The sequence below is a fragment of the Lycium ferocissimum genome, chromosome 7 (assembly GCF_029784015.1).
Source record: "Lycium ferocissimum isolate CSIRO_LF1 chromosome 7, AGI_CSIRO_Lferr_CH_V1, whole genome shotgun sequence".
In the NCBI taxonomy this organism is placed as follows: Eukaryota; Viridiplantae; Streptophyta; class Magnoliopsida; order Solanales; family Solanaceae; genus Lycium; species Lycium ferocissimum.
The window spans coordinates 3549332-3569893 of NC_081348.1; the positions used below are offsets into that span (position 1 = coordinate 3549332).

Sequence of the window (20562 nt, forward strand, 5' to 3'; positions counted from 1 at the left end):
GGTGGCTTATGAATTAGATCTACCTTCGGATTTGGAGTCAGTCCATTCGATATTCCATGTATCGATGCTTCGTAAATGCATTGGAGATCCTTCCAGAATTACACCTGTAGATGATGTCCAAGTCACCGAGAAACTATCCTACGAAGAAGTTCCCATTGCTATTCTAGATAGACATGTTCGGAGGCTCAGAACTAAAGATGTAGCTTCAGTTAAAGTTTTATGGAGAAACAATAATAGAGAAAAAATGGCTTGGGAAGCTGAGGAAGATATGAAGTTCAGGTATCCATATTTATTTCCGCCCCCAGAAGAGATTCAGACAGAGGCACTATTGTCCTCGGGTATGTAATGCTTTCTTTTGATGATTTCTTAGTCGTGTGTGGCCATTGTTGTTGTTGTTGTTGTTGTAGCCCTATGAGGCATTATATATTTTGGGTTGCTGTGACAGGATGGTAATGACATATTACAGGGGAAACTCTGGCGAAATTTTTATAGAATTCCTAAGAGCCTAACATTTGAGGACGAATGCTCCTAAAAGGGGAAGAATGTTACATCTTGGAAATTTCGTATCGTTTGCATTATGAGTAAACCAGCACAAGACTAAAGTGAATATGAATCCCTTATAAGGTTAAGGATGTTATCTAATAATTCCAAGTATGTGCAGAGTCATATGCAGCGATGGAAGTAAGTTCGATGGACAATTGGAGTTTGAGTCATGTTTTGGAAAGGTTTCATATCATTTGAGTTGTATATTTCTTAGCATTGCCTTGAGGGGGGGGGAGATATAGGCCCCGTTATATGGTTAATGAAGTTTTATACAAGTTCCAAGAAGGTTCCATAAGGATTGGAGGTCAAATGAATCGAAAAGAACACTTTTCGCCGGAAATCAGAGTTTGTAGACCAGTTTGCTGTCGCAGCAAACTGGCCGCAAACTCACCAAATCAGCTGTCCTAAATTCCCAACCTCCTCCTTAATGATAGGAGGGGAGATGTGGCCGCATATCCACTATGCTAGGACTCATCTCCACCGCAAATTGGTGCGGGGGTGCGACTTTGCCACCTTTTTAAATCCCAAAGGATCCCATTTTCGTCCCAACCTTCCACATTTATTTCCCGACACTTCTAGAGAGATCTTGAGAGTTATTGAAGGTTCCATAACACTATAAACCTTTCCATATCATCAAGAGAGAAGATCAACATCAAAAACCAAAGAGAATCCATGGAAGGTGATTGTTCTTGCTTCTCTTCAAAGTTGTGATAAACTTGGTCTTGAAAGGAGTTGGGGAAGGTGAAGTTCTTCTATAATAAGGTATTATCTTCCTATTATTTACATTATTGAGTTGATATAAAAGTTTAGTGACCCTTGGAAAGGAAAAGAATTAAAGTGGAGAAGTCATAAATGTTGAAGTGACGAAGATGACCATGAGATGAACTTGAAAGGGGGACTTTGGATAAATTGAGATTGAATTGAATATAACTTCTTGAATATGGTATTATGAATGTTATTATTGTCATTTGGGAGTTGGTTTATGATATTGTGAAAGTTGACAAAATAGGGGAAATGCTGCCCAAATTTCATTAGTTCGTTAATTGCACTAGTTTGAACTTAGAAGCGTTTTCAAGACTTAACCTCGGTATGAATTCTCTTGAATGTAGATTTTTTGGACTTTGGAGAAGAACGTTAAGTAGTCAAGAAGATGTAAAGGTATGTAAGTCTAACGCTTCTTTCTAAAGGCATAGTCTCCTTATTGTGAACCTATACGTGATATCCATAGTATCCCTATTCCTATAAATGCTATAAGCTCATAATTTTCGAGATTCTTATGATATTGTTGACAGTGTTATTTGTGATGATAATGATAACGATTATGATGATGATTTAAATTCTAGAGATGCCATCTAAGATATTTGAAATGTTCTATTCCTAGAAATGCTAGAAGTTCATGACTTTCAATATTCTTTAGATACTTTTTGTAAAAACTCTTCATAGTGATGATGATAATAATGATGATGATGATGGTGATTCCATAATATAAATCGGGGGTTTACTAAATTTATGTCACCCCGATAGTGTTCTGATGTTTCTCTCGGATACTTATGTATGTAGCTTTGTTGTGACACCGAGCTTATACGGCCGGGTACGATATCTATTGCGCGCACACCACTGCAGTTTGGTACGGATAACACCGAGCCTTGTTATGGCCAGGTATGGATGGCACCGAACCTACATGGTCGGGTATGGTATCATTATATGTACATGTATGGAATGTTTTCTTTAGAGAAAAGATTGAGTAAGCATGATGAATGTCTTAAGAGGTATTATGAGGTATAAATGATTCATTTATCTTATGTTATTCTTCATGCTCTATCATGTTACTATTCATGCCTTACATACTCAGTACATTATTCGTACTGACGTCTTTTTGTTTGTGGACGCTGCGTTCATGCCCGTAGGTAGACAGGGAGAGGACCAGCCACTTTAGGGTCGCTTCATCGTTGATCGTACGAGGCGCTCCATTTGATCCGGATCCGCAATAGTTGGTATTATTCTTTTAGTGTACATATATGGGCATGGCGGAATCCTGTCCTGTCTTTATGATTTTATGTACTCTTCGTAGTAGCTCATAGACAGTTGTGTATAGCTAGATATCTCTCAGCCTTGCCAGCTCATATTTTGTATATCATTTTGGTAGCCTTGTCGGCTTGTGTATATATATGTGCATAGTTAATGATGTTTATGTAAAGGTGCCTTAGTCCGATGGAATTTGTATTAATTGATGCATGGTAATTATGAGTTAGCCATGTGGCTCACCTAGAGATGATTATGAAAGTATGATGAGAGGTGCCCGGTAGGTTAGCTCCGGGTGCCCGTTATGGCCCTCCGATTGGGTCGTGACATTCTCCTAGCTTATTATTGATGGGAATTGATCACTTAGAACTTTAATTTCATGTTGAGGCCTATATATTCCTAATTTCGTCCTTCTAGTTCATAGAACCCATTCCATAGGTTGGGGATTTGAGTCTTGAATAGAAGTAGGGTTTGAATGATGTTCTTCTTGATTCTAATTTCATGATTCGGATATGTTTAGACTTTCATTATCTCGAGGCTCAAAGGAAAGGGAAGACTAAGGTTTGATTCCAGGTACGTTATGGTTTACCTTATGGTGAGACTTCGATTAGTGAAGCATATGTTTAGATGATATTGTCGGAGAATGCATGTAAACCTTCGGGTATGAAGTTGGGTTGGATATTATCTTAGGTTGGGCCTTGTTGTATGATTTGGGGGCTAGCCACCCCATTGTGTTGTTGACTTATCTTGATCTATTTACTTGTTGGCTCGTTGCCACGTTGAGACATTGGCTATGATATTGCGGTACTTGATTGATTCTGAGATGAGAATGGTGATTCCATTGTGGCTTATTGTGTAGCCTTACTATTGATATTACTAGTGTGCCATGTGTGGTACTGTTTCGGATTGGATTGGTTGTTGATATTAAATTTCATCGTATTCATATGCATTTCCACAATACATTGATGCCTACATGGCTATGGTACTGATGATAATAAGTGAGAGAATCCTCCGAGGTCTTTACCGGAGAGTGTAAAAGGGATATGAGTGCACATTGCCTGAGGTTTCTTGTCGGGAACATTTGAGTGTCCGATGCCCAAGGTCTTTGCCAGGATCATGAGAGTGGTACATGGACTTCGCGGGTCCCCCATGGGTCATGATCGCCGAGACGTGGAGTTATTCCGTCCGAGACATGTTGCATAAAGTTGCATATGCATTGCATTCATCATACATACATTATTGCATTGGATTGCATTGTACTTTCTGGTTTATGGTAATTTGTTGTGATACTATCGTGATATACTGATTCAGATTGATTATACTGAGACTTGGCATATTTGGGTTTAGATGCTATAACATAGGTGATGACTAGTACTATGGTTACGGATTCGTGTTGACTTGTACTTGTTGGGTTATGTGTTTATATTGCTTTGTTGTCTTTATATACGTAAGCTAATCTTAGTCGGCCTATGATACCCATCAGTACTTGTTGTTTGTATGCGACTCGCACTTTGCGTTCTTTATGAATGCGAGTTCCAGTGATCGACCTCTCCTCGTGGCTGATAGTAGTTGAGGATTGTTGTTTCGAATCTTACAGGGTGAGCACAAGGATGTTCGCCGCCTTGAAGACTCTTCTTTTATTATGTCTTTATTCCCGTCCCAAGACATAATTTTTGAGACAATTGATGTATCACTATTATTCAGACTTGTAGTATTTAGTTAGTTGTAGTATTTAGTTAGATGCTCTAGTATGACCAGACCAGATACTCGGGTGTATTTCATTACTTCCACATTTTCTTGTATTACTATCGTAAGACTTACGTTATTCTATCTTCTTCTGCTTATTTATTTATCTATCTATTTATTTATTTATTTATTTATTTATTCATCTTTTTATGATTGTTGGGATAAGGGTTCGCTTACTGATGTGGGAAAGGTAGGTGTCCGCGCGACTTAGTGAAATTAGGTTGTGACAGTAAGCTAGGAATTAACTCCTATAATCCCTCACCCTTACAATAATGCTTATGCAACCTAGGAACTAACCCCCGCAGTCCCTCCTCACTTGCAATGCTCCGATTGCAAGCACCACCCTTGACTAACTCTAGCCAAGGACCACTAATACACCTAGACTAACTCTAGCCTAGTGTACCACTCAAAAGCTTGTGAAAACACACTTCCAACAAGCACACTTTGAGAATTTAAGACACCTACAACCAGCTGCTAAACAAGAATAGTAGGTTTACAGTTTAAGCATAAACAAACATAGACTTACAACATAAAGAACTTAGACTAAATCTGCGTCTGGATCGGGTTCTTCAGTTTTGCAAGTGACTTGTTCTTGAGAGAACTTGAGAACTTTTGACGGCAAAGATTTGCTCGATTTTGATTAGGTTTTCAAGTCTACTCAATATGTTGCCATCATGTTGTATATATAGTAGGAGCATGTGGGATGGATAGAGACAAATTATTCACTTTGACCTAAAGCATGGGCCAACTCACGCCTTACTTGTGTACGGCAAGTGGCTCAAACCTTTACAATCGTTCTCTCGCCGACGCTGCAAGGTGCACAGAGAGAAGACTACAGACCAGGTCTCTATCTGGTTCTGAAACAGTTTGACAATCATCAAAACATGAATGCACTTGGGACTATCATCTATGTTCTGCACAATATGAAGCATGTTATGTTAAGAGTAATATTTAACTTGATGGTACTACTTCTTCTTTTTTAAGTTAAACTCCTACTAAACGAATAAGAAAGTATCTTGCGAAAGTCAGACTATTTTTATATAACAACATTGAACAAAGGCCCGTGCACAAAGACGAGCTCAGACCATCTAGTCTTATACTATTTGAAAGTGAGTAACTTTGTTCTTCATTAAATTTTTCGATCTAATTATTTCCCTCCTTTAGGTTAAAGTACGTTTTTGCTATTGAGTCCTAATAAACCTTAAATTAAATATAATTTTATATTATAGTCAGACGTTAAGGAGTGAATTTGATTTATTCTTGGACAAAAGTGCAAATATACTCCTCAACTTTGCGATTTAGAGCAGATAAACACCTCGTTAAAAAAGTGATGCATACATAATGTTTCTTTATGCAGTATTTTGGTCTATTTGGCTTTTGTCATGGCCATGTAGGTTCCGGAGTCTAATAATAACGGATATGAGGCAATTTGGTAACGACAAATATAAAATGAACCAAAAAAACAATAACGGTCTGTTTGGAAAGCCACCTGGTAATTGGAATTGGTGTAATTACTAGGGTACTAATTACACAGCCTAGTAATTATAATGATATATATGTTTGTTTGTCATAACGTAATTATAGTGTAATTACAAGCGTACTGTTTGGTCGTACAAGTGTAATTACACAGTTGTTTAATTTAAAAATAAAATTTAATAATCAAAATTAAAAAATAATATTTAAAAAATATGTGCTTTTATAAATGATATTAAATTAGGTATTTAACGACACATTATTTCTTGAAAATATATTAATTAATAATCATATATTTTTAACTAATATTGTAAAAAATAATTGATAAATATTTTTCAAATTAATAATATTTTAATTTAATTAATTATAAAAATTAACAAAAAGAAAAATCTATCAACTGTAAGTGAAAACTAAACAACATGCAATATGAAATAACAACTCAATAGCACTACAACGAATAAATTAAAATCGAAAATAAAACCTAAATTCAAAATCCAACAAAAGAAAGTTTAACGTAATACAATTATGTCAAATTCCAACATTACATAAGTTCCAACATAACTTAAGTAAATATAATTCAAAAGAAAGGAAAAAGATAAATCTATAACCTCATTCACAACGAAATTCTACTTTAATAACACCACTCATTATATGTCAAGTGTATTAATGACTCATTCTTTCTAATATTAAGAGTTGTAGTTTTCAAAATTAGAATAATAACACAGTTATGCTAAAATGAATTAAAAAAATACGAGCAATTATATGGAATCACAAGATGTAAAGGTTGGAAATGAGAAGAAAGGAAATGGAAGATAAATAATATTAATAGAAAAATATTTTACTAATAAAAATAATTTAAAAGGAAATTCAAATAATAGAAATAAAAATAAATTATAAAGGAAAAGAAATTAAATTAAAATAAAATAAAATAGAAAGAAACTACAAAGTAACCATGTGATTAAGAGGGTGTAATTACACTCAATTCTCAACCCCCTTGAGAATTGGAGAGGGTAATTACACCCTCTTAATTACATCCAATTCACACATGACTAAAGTAATTGCTTACTTAAATAAGCAAGTCAAACTGTGTAATTACATTCAATTCCAATGACCTGAATGGCTTTCCAAACAGGCCCTAAAGTATAAAAGGAAGAAGTAATAAAAAAGGAGAAAGGAAAACAAAATATATAAAAGGAAAAGATAGAGAAATTGCGTGCTTGCTTTGTTTGAGGAAAAAAAGCTCTGAAAGATAACATAATAGAGTGTGGCATTTGGAATGGAGCGAGCTGCCTTGAAAACCCTTCACAGCGTAACTTCACCTCTCCATTTCCGTGCAAAAACTTCATTTTTGTCACCCAAAGTGTTGAGCAATCTCAATTCCCCTCTATTATCACGTTTCCCTTCTCTATGTATGTTTATTCCTCAATGTTTTCTCCTTTTTTATCTCAACTCCAACTGTGTAGTTGAAGATGGATTTTCATTTCTTGCAGGTATAACAAGTGATGCTAACGCTTTGCCTAATGGTGAAGCAGCTCAGAATAAACTTCTACAAGTGGTGTTAGTTTCTCCTCAGGTAGTCAATAAATACTAGTATCCATTTTTATTGTCTCTTTGGCAATGAGATTGTTTTAGGATTGCAATGTGAAAACTAACTATAAAAAAGAAGAGGAATGCGAAATAGTCAAGGCAAGAAACTACTAGTCGCAGGTATATTAGGATCTTACATTTTCTTTTCATAACCTAAGTAGTTGGATATGCTCCTCATTGTGATATCTGAACTTCAAATGAATTGGAATTTGTGACCCTGCGCTTTTTTCCTCTCTATAAGGGAAGTTCAATATGATTTTGCCAATCAGATTGCTTACTTTTTCAATTGAGATTACGAATTTCTTGATTTCTCGATTGGGTTGGAGTTTCGCAATATGCAATCGATTATTAGTGGCTCGTTCATACTAGAAGTAACTATAGTCTAATCACAATCTAATACATAGTTTTAGGGAGTGTCTCATTCTGTTTTAGTGTCTCACTTCAAACACACACACACTCTGATGCCAAAGTATATCTTTTTAAGTAAATCTGAGGCTGAAATATTCAGGTGCTGCAACCTTAAGTATCCTAGTTTAGTTTTCTTGAGGTGCTTAGTTGCAACTGTCAACATGTTAAGGATATATAAGGGACTGTAACAGGTTGTATATTATTTATATCATATAATTATGGGTTGATGCTGATCTAATGGCTTGCATTTTGGATTTAATACAACTCAAAAATTATTGCTTGAATGTATATTAGGATGTTTGCTTAACTCTACAGGGCTGTGGGATTGCAGTGCTTGGTTACAATTGTTTGCTTTAAAGCTCAAACATGTCTTTGTTTCCTCCCTTTTGTTTAGGTTTGGACTCTTCTTCAATCTGTTAGATTCTTTTGCTTTTGTTTTACCAGAGGTGAAATATGTTGCTATCTATCGTCTTAAAATGAAAAAATGTCTGCTCTTGGTAAAACTTTAGAAGCATGTAAGTGCTCCAGTCCTTCTGGAACTATAAAGTGTGTCCCATAGAAAGAATTATGATAGTGGTTCCATATAGTTGTCCTTTTGCAGGACCAGCCTTGTATCGTAGAAAAGTAACATTACTTTCTCATTTACTAAATAATATATATATATGTTCTGCGAGGGTGGCAGGCGAGGTAGTTTGGTTTGAGGCTGGCTGCCACTTCTTTGGTGCAGTGTTGGGCTTGGGTGAGTTTTGGTTCATCCCTGCAAGTTTTGTGTCTAAACTGGGTAGAGATGACTCTGTAACGCCACTAGTTTTGATCATGTTAAGAGGGTTCGTGCTTCCAATACGATCTTTTCCAATCTTACCAATCATGATTCCAGACCGCTGAAGATTAAATTTCGATTCTTCAATTCCTTTTTTCTGTTCTTCGTGTATTAACATAATCATAACTATCGGAAAGTTCTGTTGTCTTGGGCTAATGATAGCATAGACATCACTAACAATAAACGCAGACCTTGTTATGAGGTGTAATTCATAGGCAGGGTTGGGAATTGACATAACCTCTCAATTCTCAACTCCCAATCATTAGAATACAAAGCTCATGTACCAGTCCATGGAGCAATGAGCTCAAGAACAATTATAAAATCTAGTCAATGTTTCACTTTTGGACTCTGTGCTTTTGTAATACTTTGGATTTTCCCTGTGCCATTTGTTTTTCCTTATCATTTTTTAATTTCAGTCTTCACATCTGATCATTGTCGGACAGCTTTATATCTGGGTAAAGATAGTTGAGATTTCTAATATACCCTGCTAAAAGAATTCTAATAATTTGGTCTTCTCATTGGGGGAGAGGAAATATGCCCATGTTCCTTTCCCTATTTGTATATGTGACGTCCAGTTCACATTTAGACAAAATCTCCTTGCAAAATACAAAATCTCCTTGCAAAATACTAAGGGCCTAAATTAATATGGGGTGTGCAAACTGATGATTTCTCTCCCCTTTTTTTTGCCATCATATTTTGCTAGTTCATTTGGTGCATCTCTTGCAGAACAATCAGTCAGCTTTAGCTGAAAGCTGTAACTTATAAAATAAAATGAGATTGGAGGCTTAGACACAGGCCTTGACGTCTTTATTTAATTTCACAAAATGACTTTTCTAACGACATTCTGAATTGAATCTGGGAGTTTGCTTTTGCTGGAAAATCTCAACATCAATCAAGGGAACAATTTCTTATTTACATAAACGACAAGACACAAATGAACTTCAGAGGTTCTACTCTTTGTTATTGATGCATGAATGCAAAATATAGACGTTATTAACATGCTTAGTTTCAAGTGGCATGACTTCGTATTGAAATGTGACCGGCAGGATGTTCATATGGTTCTTTACATGGAATTATAGTTGTTTCTCTGGTGTGTATATGTAATTTGTAATCGGATAAAAAAATACATGTTCCTATGAAATGAGATCTTGATTGCTAGTATGAATAAGTTACTGTGTGGCATTCCTGATATGAAAGGTAGAGTAAAATAAATATTGCAAGCACATTTTATTCTCTAGACTGGTCAGTCGTGCAGCCTTCATCTAATATAGACTATATAAGTAAGGATTTGAGTGAAAAACCTCCATTCATGGATATGCCCCTAAATGACCTGGACCAATAGGGAAATCCCAATTCATTGGGCCTTTCGATACAATCAAATGGAAAGCCCCAAGGACGCCATATTCTAGGAGCCCTGATGATGTGATTGAATAAATCCTCCAGCGGGTCAAGAGCTCCTTCTCCCTCCTCTTCTTCAAAGTTCAAACTCCGATTCATACTTTTCATAAAGAAATCTCTGATCAGGGAATCTTTTCTCAAGAAACAAGTGGGCTATTTCTTTGCAAGACTGCTCAATTTCATACAGTGCTAACTTATTTTCTATTAGGATCTTGACAACTGTCATGATTTTGGAACAGTTTGGGTTTGTACTAGGGGTGGCAAATGTGTGGGTTTGGTTGGATTTGGTTTGGTTGAAAATGGTTTGAACAAAAATGGGTTGGGTTTCAAACCGCCCATATTTTATGTGGGTAAATATGGGTTGGGTGATAAATGACTGGGTTGGTTATGGGTTAACCCATATTATACAAGTGTAATATTATTTCAAGTGTATGTTTATAATTTTTTTCTTTTGTCAAGTTAAATTAATTTTTTCATATAAATTTCAGGGGTGAGGGGTGGGGGTAAGATTTTTTTTTTTTTTTCATTTTTTATAATTTTTTTATAAAAGTAAAATATATGAAATTGATTTTTTTGGGGGAGAGGGGGGGGGGGGGAGGGGTGTTGGAGATAGGGGATGGGGTGACCAGAAATTCTTTTCCATTATTTATAAATTTTTTATAGAAGTAATTAATAGGAAAATTGAAATTTGGGTGGGGGGGGGGGGTCGGGAGGGGTGGGGCAGGGGTAAGAGGGGGAGGGGGAGATAGGGGATGGGGTGGGGTGGGGAACCAGAAATTCTTTTCCATTAGTTATAAATTTTTTATAGAAGTAATATATAGGAAAATTGAAATTTGGGTGGGGGGTGGGGGGGTTGTGGAGGGGGTGGGGGCAGGGGTAAGAATTTTTTTTTTCATTTTTTATAAAACTTTTATAAAAGTAAAATATTTGAAATTGATTTTTTTTTTTTTTTTTTTTTTTAGGGGGGGGTTAGAGAGGGGTGGGGGTCATGGGGGTGTGGGTAAGAATTTTTTTTTCATTTTTTATAAAATTTTATAAAGGTAAAATATATGAAATTGAATTTTGGGAGGGGGGGTATGGTGGGGGTGGGGGTGGGGGTAGGGATCGGAGTGGGAGGTGAGAAAAAAATTCTCCTTTTTTATAAGCTTTTTATAAAAGAAAAATAAAGTATATGAAATAAAAAAAAGTGTGTGGGGGTGGGGGGCATGGTGGTGGGTGCTGGGGTAAGGGTTGGGGTGGGAGGTAAGAAAAAAAAATTCTCCTTTTTTATAACTTTAAAAAATTTTGAGTTAATAAATTCTTTTGTTAATCTTTTTATAAAAAGAAAAATAAAATATATGAAATTAAAAAAAAAAAAAGTGTGGGGTGGGGGGCATGGCGGGGTGGTGGTGGGTAAGGGTTGGGGTGGGAAGTAAGAAAGAAATTTCTCATTTTCAAAATGAGTTGTTATTGGGTCTAGTGTGTTCTTATAAGGATACTCATATTTTTATGGGTTAAAAAGAGACTTGAAGCTCATATTTACCCACCTGAAATATGAGTGACCCAACTCACTAACATATGGGTAAAATGGGCTAATTTTCTAAATATGGGCTCAAATTGAGAAAAATTGCCACCTCTAGTTTGTACGAACTGAATATACAAATTCATTTTTGATAGTATAGGGTGTGACCCAGTTAAATAAGCTGGTTTTTCTTCCCTAAGTAACTACACTGTTTGTTGCCAGCTTCTTGGACAAATTTTTCCTGTGATATTTGAAACGGAGAAGGTGACAAAAACAGGTATGAGTCTGGCAGAAGCATATGACTGTCCAGTGTCCAAGCATGTTATCCTGAGTCCTGACTTAACAGCTCTTCAGTTCGTTTTATCCATGTTGTGGAACTTTCTCTTTCTTTCCCCTATCTTGACAAATTAAGTAAAGTTCTCTCTCTTCCCAACTGCCCCGCCTCCCATAGGTAATAAAAGTTATTTTTCTAACTTAAAGATTTTGCAATTTTTTTTTTATTAATTAAAGGTTTTGATAGCCAATGCTTTGATACGGTTCGAGGTTTTGACAGTTTGACAGTTTTCATCAGCTTGTTTCAGCAGGAGATACATGTATTTTTTTTCTGCAATTTGTTAGTGTAATGAAGTTCAATAGGTGAATCATACAGTGGTATCATTCCGTGCTATAGGATGTTTACGTTTCCTCTTTGATGGCATATTTATTACTTCATCTTTATAAGCAGGAAAACTTACGATCACGTAAACATTAGAACGCATAGTTTTGGATTACAAAACGAGTTAAATGGTTTCATCTCTTCTATTTCTCTGTATTGACAGATACCTGGCAACACTGGAAGCATAGCAAGAACTTGTGCAGCATCAGCTGTTGGACTGCATCTAGTTGAGGTATCTGTGCATATTTATTAGTTTAAATATCTTTGTAATAGTCTTTGTTGATAGAATGGCTATTACTTTTGACCAGTAAAATCTAATTGGCTCCTATTACTGGTGACATACATCAAGACTTGTATTATTTATTTTCTTTGGTCTGCAGCCATTAGGATTTCCAATTGATAATACAAAGTTGAAGCGTGCTGGACTTGATTATTGGCCGTATCCTTTTTAGCAGTTCACTAGTTATAAATTTCTATAATGTCTTTGATCTGGGAGTGTGTTCCTGTGCAATGTACTGATATCGGTATCTCTTCATCATCTTTTTGTGCGTGTTTCTCTTACTAACTGTTATGAAAATGCAGATTATTATCAATAGTCTTTAGCTTTTTCTTTTTCTTTTTGGGTTTCCCAGCCTGTTTCTTGACTTGCAAGATCTTATGACATCTTTATTTGATATAGTCTATGAATAGCTGCTCAGTACCCATAGCGCTACTCATTGGTTATCCTGTTTTGCTGCATTCAATCTTTTCGTCGGTTAGTCATGTTTTCAAATGTCTGTATTTTAGATTTAAGAGTTCTCTAGTGCTTGTATCCGTGGATCTCTATATTGTACAGTTCGCAAATTTATAAAGTTTTCAACTGTTAACTCTTCGCTACAGATATGTTGTCGTCAAAGTGCATCAGTCTTGGGATGAATTCCGCGAGTATTTCAGGGGACAGGTCTCTTTTCACCTCATTCACATAACTTCAAACATTCAGATAACTTAGACTAAATCCCTTCGTTTTCCTTCTCTTCAGGCTGGGGAAAAGAGGCTGTTGGCATTTACAAAGAGAGGAACAACTACACATTCAGTAAGTTAGATGCTTTTTCTATTCAAGTAGTTATCTCAGCTTTTACCACCGAGAAATTTATTAGCAAAATGATACTAATTTATTCCGTCTTGACTTGGAAGAAAACATAGAAATGAAATCTTTTTGCTGTGATTCTGTCACTGTAAAATCTGTAATGTTACTCAAAGCACTGGTGCTGCAGATTACCGTCTAGTTTATCTGAGATATACCTAAAGTACTTGTGTGCAAAACTTATTTAAAGTAATTAGTTTTAGGCCGAGTTGAAATTATTTTTGATGAGGGTCCTACAGTTTTTCTGAGCAACCACCTCTTGCTGTTTTCAGTATTTCTCGTCTCTTGCATGTTCTAAAAAATTCAAATGATTTTGAGCATCTCAATTCACTTGCTTTCAGCTTTCCTTTTTCCTTACAGTTTTATATTCTATTCTTCATTGGTGACACAAGTTTGGAATTGAGTTGTAGTTGATTACTCGGTGAGCGTTTTACCAGGAACTACTTTAACTGTTTTGATCTTTCCATACAAAAAAATGGTATTTCTTTCATGTCTTTTTCCTTTCTTTTGGCTTCTGTATTTGCGAACTAGGAGGTGGAAGGTACAAAGGAAAATAATATTAATAGAACAAGGAATTAGTAGACAACAAAATTTATTTGTTGCAAATAGATGGGCAGAAAGGAGAAAAATTTATGTTTCCATTTTGCTTTCTTGTACTGCTTTGGAAACTGTAAGGAACATGGCTAAATTGGAATTCTTCTTGCTTCAAAGGTATTTCTATTGACAAGCCGAAGACTTTCCTCTAGTTTCTTCACAGTTATTTCCAAGCATCTAAGGTTGTCCTGTCTAATGAAACACACCATGTTAATCAAAGGGGACGGGATTAATACAAGCAAATCCTTACATATAATGGGAATTTGGTGTAACTCTAGTTCATTGATGCAGGACTTCTCCTATAAAAAGGGTGACTGGCTTGTATTTGGCTCAGAAACTAAAGGATTACCACCTGAAGCGCTGCTTGATTGCAAGAGTGAATCTCTTGGAGGAGGAACCCTGCGGATTCCCATGGTTGAAACATATGTTAGGTGCTTGAATTTGTCGGTAAGTGTTGGCATTGCTGTATATGAAGCTTCTAGACAAATAAACTATGAACAACTTCAGTGTCGACCTGACACTTGTATGGATACCGAAGCATCATTTGTTACTGAAGATATTTTTGCTTAGCTGTTATCGTATTGCACTTCTAAGATTGTGTGTCTTACCTAATGAAGTAACAAACGAGAAAAGGTTAGCATATGTCGATCATTAATGTATTTCATATCTTAGTTGTTGAGTCCTCACTTTCCTGTCTTGCACTGGTTCATTATCTTTCTTTAGTTTCTCGTCCATTTCTGCAATTACAATGTCTTTCTTGACATTTCTGTTACTCTTCTTTTCTCAACTTCCCTAATGCAAAACAATATACTCTCTCTCTCTCTCTCTCTCTAATGCTCACTTGTGCTGGAGATATTAAGACATTGGTTTGAGTAAAGATAAATGAGTTTGAGCTGAACTTTAAGGGCTTAACATAGAATGGGGCTCTCTGGCTTGGTTTGATTTCTAACAGAGTTAAGAACTCTGGTTAAAGGTTGTAAATTTTGTAGTACTAAAAACTAAATCTAAATGTACTTTAATCAAGTCATAGGCATGTGGATATCCCAATTTCTCTTTTGTGATATTCTTCTCATGTTATTCTGAAAAACAACACTACTAGAAATTGGAAGACAGAATTCCATCTCAACAAGATCAATAAGAATTTGCCAGTGCCACTTTTTATAAGTACGAAACACTCGTCATACATAGCCGATGTTCACTAGCTGCAAGCTCTTTTAAGTTAATCAAGTAAAGACTTGTAGATAGTTCTAACACATTGGCTCTAGAACATGAAAAGACAGGCTCGAGAGGCTCTTTTTAAGTTACTTGCACAGTGGACGACGAGAACAATGGACGAATATCTTGGAAAATTAGAGAAACAACAAAAGGAAAAATATTATGATCAACTCTTTTCTTTCTCCGTTTCCTTTTTTGGTTTTCCACCCAGTGTGTCCAGTACTTGCTTTGGGGTGGGTAATCGAGTTTCAAGCTGGAAAGTTTAGTGTTAAATCGCTCCTATCAAAGGTGACTCCATTTTTAGGGTTTGAACTTTAGATCTCTAGTTAAGAATAAACATGTTCTTACTACTCATCACAACTGTTCATTGTTATATATGATCAACTCAATATTGATTCTCCAGTGACCTCCCGTATTCTCTTGTAACCAATATTAATATAAAAATAACGTAGTATAAAGGTGAGGAATGCAAATGGCTAAACAGGAGCAGTATGGAAAGCCCATTTTGGCATTCTCATATATGCTTTTTGACACTTGCATGTGAGGGCAACAAGCTGTTTCTATCAGACAACACAATTCCATGTTTTCTTCAATAGTGAAAGCACCATTTTCTGATCCCAAATGTGATATATTTGGCCTTAAAAAATTGCATTATTTGCACACAATGAAAATGATTGGAAAGACAATGGTTTTATTTATATATAATTTTATCACCAGCATTTCAATCCTCTTTCTCCTCTCCTTCCCTTCTTATTTCTTAAGCTTTTCATCCAAATGCAATATTGTTTCCTCTCTCCGTTTCTTTTCTGCGTGTGAGTTTGTAAATCAATATATAGGCTCATGTGGCCATCTTATCCAGTGCGTTAACGATATATATCATTCATCTTCCACTGAGTTGTCTATTGTCTCTAATCTAAAAAATTTAACAGGTCAAGGAAAGTGTCCAAGTTTGTCAATTTACTAGTGGAAGTTGCTCAATCTTGTCCTCAATTACACTTTTAGTCCATTTATACCTTTACCGCAGCAAATAGTCTCATATTTGCAGTTGATATTAAAGATGTTCCAACATGAAATTGATATATGGACTCCACATGTCCAAATTTTACACATTTGGGATTATGATTTAAAATTATCATCAAGTTGAAGAAAAAAATTGAGTTTTTCATTTAAGGTTAGAACCAACTATGCTTTGTGAATCACAAATCTATAAGCACAATTACAAAGATATTGGAGGGGGGAAAATCAAGGGATTTCAGTTAAATTTGCTATCATACTATTCGAAATTGAATAATTTTGCTAATATCATTCTTGCAATCAGAAAAAAGTCTTCTTTTTTTTTTTTTTTGCCCTTGATATCTGATGGAGCTCTCAACTTTAGGGCAATTCTCAATCATAATTTGAACTTATTTTCTCAAAAAGAATTGAACACGTGATATCCACCCATTTCAAATTGAACTTTTGTTAAAAGGTAAGGCTAATACGAAATAATTTGTTAACATGAAAGATATAATCATATAAATTACCCAAAAGTGTAAAGAAAAAAAATTACTAACAATTTCGAATAATATAAAAGCAAATTTAGTTTGGACTTTCCCCCCTTCAAAATCAATCACTTGATATGCACGTAACAGTCAGTTACCATATACTCGAGCAACTAAAAACTCCAAACTCGTGACTTTCGATTGTTTAATTTATGAGGCCTATGGACAAAAATTAATAATTTAAGGACAATATCATGTGGAGCTAGCGAAGCAACAAATTAATGACCCAAAATCCAGCTCTAATGTCTGCATGATTTTCAGGTCAATTAGTTTCAACCATTAATTCATTAAATTGCTAGTTGGACCCATTCGGATGACTTCAAGATTAGTCTTCCTCTGTCGGTGGTTGTACACTTTTAATTCGAAGATATAAATATAAATTTCTTCAAATTAATTAATTCGTATCCCATTTTCTAATTTCCAGCACCTCTTCAATATCTTTCTTTTTTTGTCTCTCCATATATAATTAGTAAGAAAGAAGATGGACTGAGGATTCTTTCAAACATGCAAATGCTGAAAAACAGCGAATCGTCGACAGTTAGCTGAATCAGTCTTAAAGGTGAAAAGTGTATACATGACAAAATAAAGCTCAAACACGTGGCATGATGGAAATGGAACATGTGGCAGTTGGAGTTAAAGCGTTGCTTAGTCATTTTGTTTGGTCGGAACAATAAGTCCCGAATAAATCCGGAGCAACTCTTCCAGACTAGTTATTTTGGGTCATTTATAGAAGATGAACGGTATATGATCGGTCCAGATTCGTTACAAACGTTGCACTTTAGAATTAAAGTAGCATTTATTGTCCATTAGTAGGCTAGATTTAAAGCTCAAAGCTGATGATTATCAACTATAAAAGGAGCCTAATAGCTCACTATAAATGTTACACCCCGTATCTTAAAACTAAGGTTATAACCGTAACGTTAGAGTTTTAGCGGAAAATGTGAAAGTTTGTACGTATTGCGAAATGGTTGACAGGCCTACTTCGGGCACTCGTAACCCCTTGATTCATTGAGAATTTGGAAAAGGTTCCTAATGAAAGTTGTACTACGTGGAAATACCTTTCCACCTATGTAAGGTGGAGCTCAAACAGAGCTCAGTGCTAGGAGTTATGCCCATTTTACCGTGTAAAATGGACGGGGACTCGCCCCAAAGCGAGGCGGGGGCAAGCCATAGATCGAGCAGAAAACGTGAAAAAAATGAAAAAATCGTAAGTCAAAATGGACGAGGGGCTACCCCCCAAAGGCGAGGCGAGGGGCAAGCCATAGATCGCGCTCAACGAGTTAGGGGTCCAAAAAGTGAAAAAAAATGAGAAAAATCGTCTAAGTCCAAAATGCAAGGGGAGCTCGCCGAGCTCGCCCCCCCCAAAGCGAGCTCACCTTGACCGCCCTCGACTAACCCTTCGGGACCAAAATGTCCGTCTTTATAAATTCAACACTTAACTCGAAATTTCATTTATCGTACATTTCACTTCAGTTCTAAAGCCCTAAGCGAAATGTTTTCCTCCTCTCCCCATCCTCCCCCGTCAAGGTAAGATCGCTCTAATGATTCTTTAGTAATTCTAACATTACTTCATGATTAGTAGCATGATTCTTCAACCAAAACAAAGGATTTCCAAGGTAAATCCTTCTCAAGCGATTCAAAGCTAGAGTTTTGGCCTCTTCGTCAGAGAAGCAGTTTAGTTTGTTGGATTGAAGCGATTAAGGGTATGTAGGGTTTCTATCTACGTGTGGAAACATCATTTTTCTTCCCCACGCCATGTTCTTCCATTATTATACGAAAGCTAAAAAAGAAAAAAAACTAGGGTTATAAACATGTTCATGATAACCCTAAGCACATGTACCATGATATACCATGTTTGTATTAATAATTTGTTGTTCTTGATATTCCATTTTTGTTATTGAGAATCTATCCATAATCCATAAAAACCCATACGTTGCATTCCATGGGTTCTTAAATGCAAGATATGAATCATTATGCTTATTTTAATGAAAATCCTACATGTCTCCATGTTTTCATACCAGTATATTATGTAATTATATATTCGTATTATATTATACTTACAATTCATGTCTACAAATCGTGTTTAAGAAAACCATGGGCTCAGATGACACCTATTTTCATGTTCATATTTTTGGGAGTTGCACCTGATGCAGAAGGCTCGGATAGCCTAAAACTACGTGTCATCGTAGGATAAGGATCGCTCCGCCCAGTTAGGACGATTCCTTCATGTTTTATTGATTGGATCCTTTCATGACATGTTTATGTCTCATACCCCTAGCAAGGTATGAGATTACTCTGCTAGTCGGGCCAGGCACCAGACTTCACGTACCCGCGTAGGATTCATGTCATCGGTTATATTAACGCTCGTCTGAACTAAAATGCTTCTTATATATATATATATATATATATATATATATATATATCACACACACACACACATACTCATGTTCATGTTCGTATTCGCGTACTGCTTTTCGTTTCGGGGCTTATTATTTATGCGTTTATTTTTCGATTTACATTGCACCGTATGTGCGTGTGTGTCTTATTATATATTCGAAACCGAAATTGATTTGTGTGTATGTGTGTATATATACACACACACACACACACACACACACACACACACTCATGTTCATGCTCATGTTCACTTCGAATGTATTGACGTGCCCTTTTTATCTTTTACACAAGATACTCCGAATGTACACGTCCCATTTTATTTGCGACACGGTTTTACGGGATGACGGATCGGCTCGTTGGGACACCGCTGACCGCCCGGTTTTTGGTGAGCCCCATCTCATTCGAGGTTTAGCCGCATTTATATTTCATGTTAGTTTTGCGGTTAAGTATGTCGGGAGCCTTGTCCCGGTAAATAGTTTAGCGATCGAGACCATGTCGCAGGTTTCGTAGACTAGTCGGTTATGCCACGTATCGATGTTCAGAGTCGTATAGCCGGTATTAGCTCGGCATTTATTATATTTTGATTATTTCAACGGCATCATGTATTAAAATGAAGTATTTTCATTAGTATTATGGTAACTTGTAATTCAGGGGGACTATCCATGTTTTAAAAGTTATATTCTTTATTCGGTTCATACCCACGTTGATTCGAAGAAGCTACATGGTTCGCTCTCGGTCACATGCAGTCAGGCACCGAGTGCCGTGTTACGCCTAGACCATGGTTCGAGGCGTGACAACGCTTAGTATCAGAGCCTAGGTTTAAGTGTCTCCAAGAGTCTATGAAACCATGTCAGGTTAGGTCATTTTTATATGTGTGGCGCCCGCGCATATAAATAGTTCGACCACCAAGACATCTAGGATTGTCTCACTCTTTCATACTCTATGTCTGCGGTTAGAATTGTGCTTTCAGGAATCCTTCAACTCGTGCGTATTACGTATTTGAGACAATGCCTCGTGAAAAGTACACACAAAGATATCGACCACTAGCCAAAGGCTACCGCCGAGGATTCTCGGACTCGGGAAGTTCACACCGAGACTCAAGGCGTTCGCACGGGTTCGGTGCCCCGGTTGCACCCCCCGAAGCTGACAAAAAGGCCCGAGGAGGTCCGTCCACAGCGCCCCCCCCATAGCCCGATGCTACGGACATGGGTATCGGGGGAGCCATCCGGCTCGCTCGCAAAGATAATTGCTAATCAAGCCCAACGCCGAGAAGGGCTCCTTGCCCAGCTGCTAGTGGTAGGTCGGACGAGCCCGAGGACCAAGCGATTCTTAACATAAAGCCTCGCATTCAACGAGTCTATCAAGGAGGAGGATTCGCAGAACTTCATTGATGGACTCTAAAAACACACAAGTTATGCATGCTACGAGACGAGCAACGGTAGTCGAGCGTATCAATTGTAGGATGTTACTCATATTTGGTATGAGATGTGGGAACAGTCCCGCGGGAAAGATGGGCCTCCAGCAACTTGGGAGGAGTTT

At 36.6% G+C, this 20562-nt stretch overlaps 1 protein-coding gene across 1 annotated transcript; it reads left to right on the plus strand.

The window, feature by feature from the left end:
- The first annotated feature begins 7060 nt into the window (after window positions 1-7060).
- On the plus strand, window positions 7061-14556 carry LOC132061867 (uncharacterized). Its single transcript, XM_059454553.1, has 7 exons — window positions 7061-7193; window positions 7275-7357; window positions 12317-12385; window positions 12534-12592; window positions 13033-13093; window positions 13172-13225; window positions 14162-14556. The coding sequence occupies exons 1-7, from the start codon at window positions 7061-7063 to the stop codon at window positions 14438-14440; spliced, it is 738 nt and encodes a 245-aa protein (XP_059310536.1). The 3' UTR covers window positions 14441-14556.
- Window positions 14557-20562: the final 6006 nt, after the last annotated feature.

Bases quoted from the DNA above. Each gene is read 5' to 3' on its own strand.
- LOC132061867 (XM_059454553.1), top strand. From the start codon at position 7,061: ATGGAGCGAGCTGCCTTGAAAACCCTTCACAGCGTAACTTCACCTCTC. The intron at 7,358-12,316 runs GTAGTCAATAAA...CTGTATTGACAG, and splicing joins TGGTGTTAGTTTCTCCTCAG to ATACCTGGCAACACTGGAAG. The intron at 13,226-14,161 runs GTAAGTTAGATG...TCATTGATGCAG, and splicing joins GAGGAACAACTACACATTCA to GACTTCTCCTATAAAAAGGG.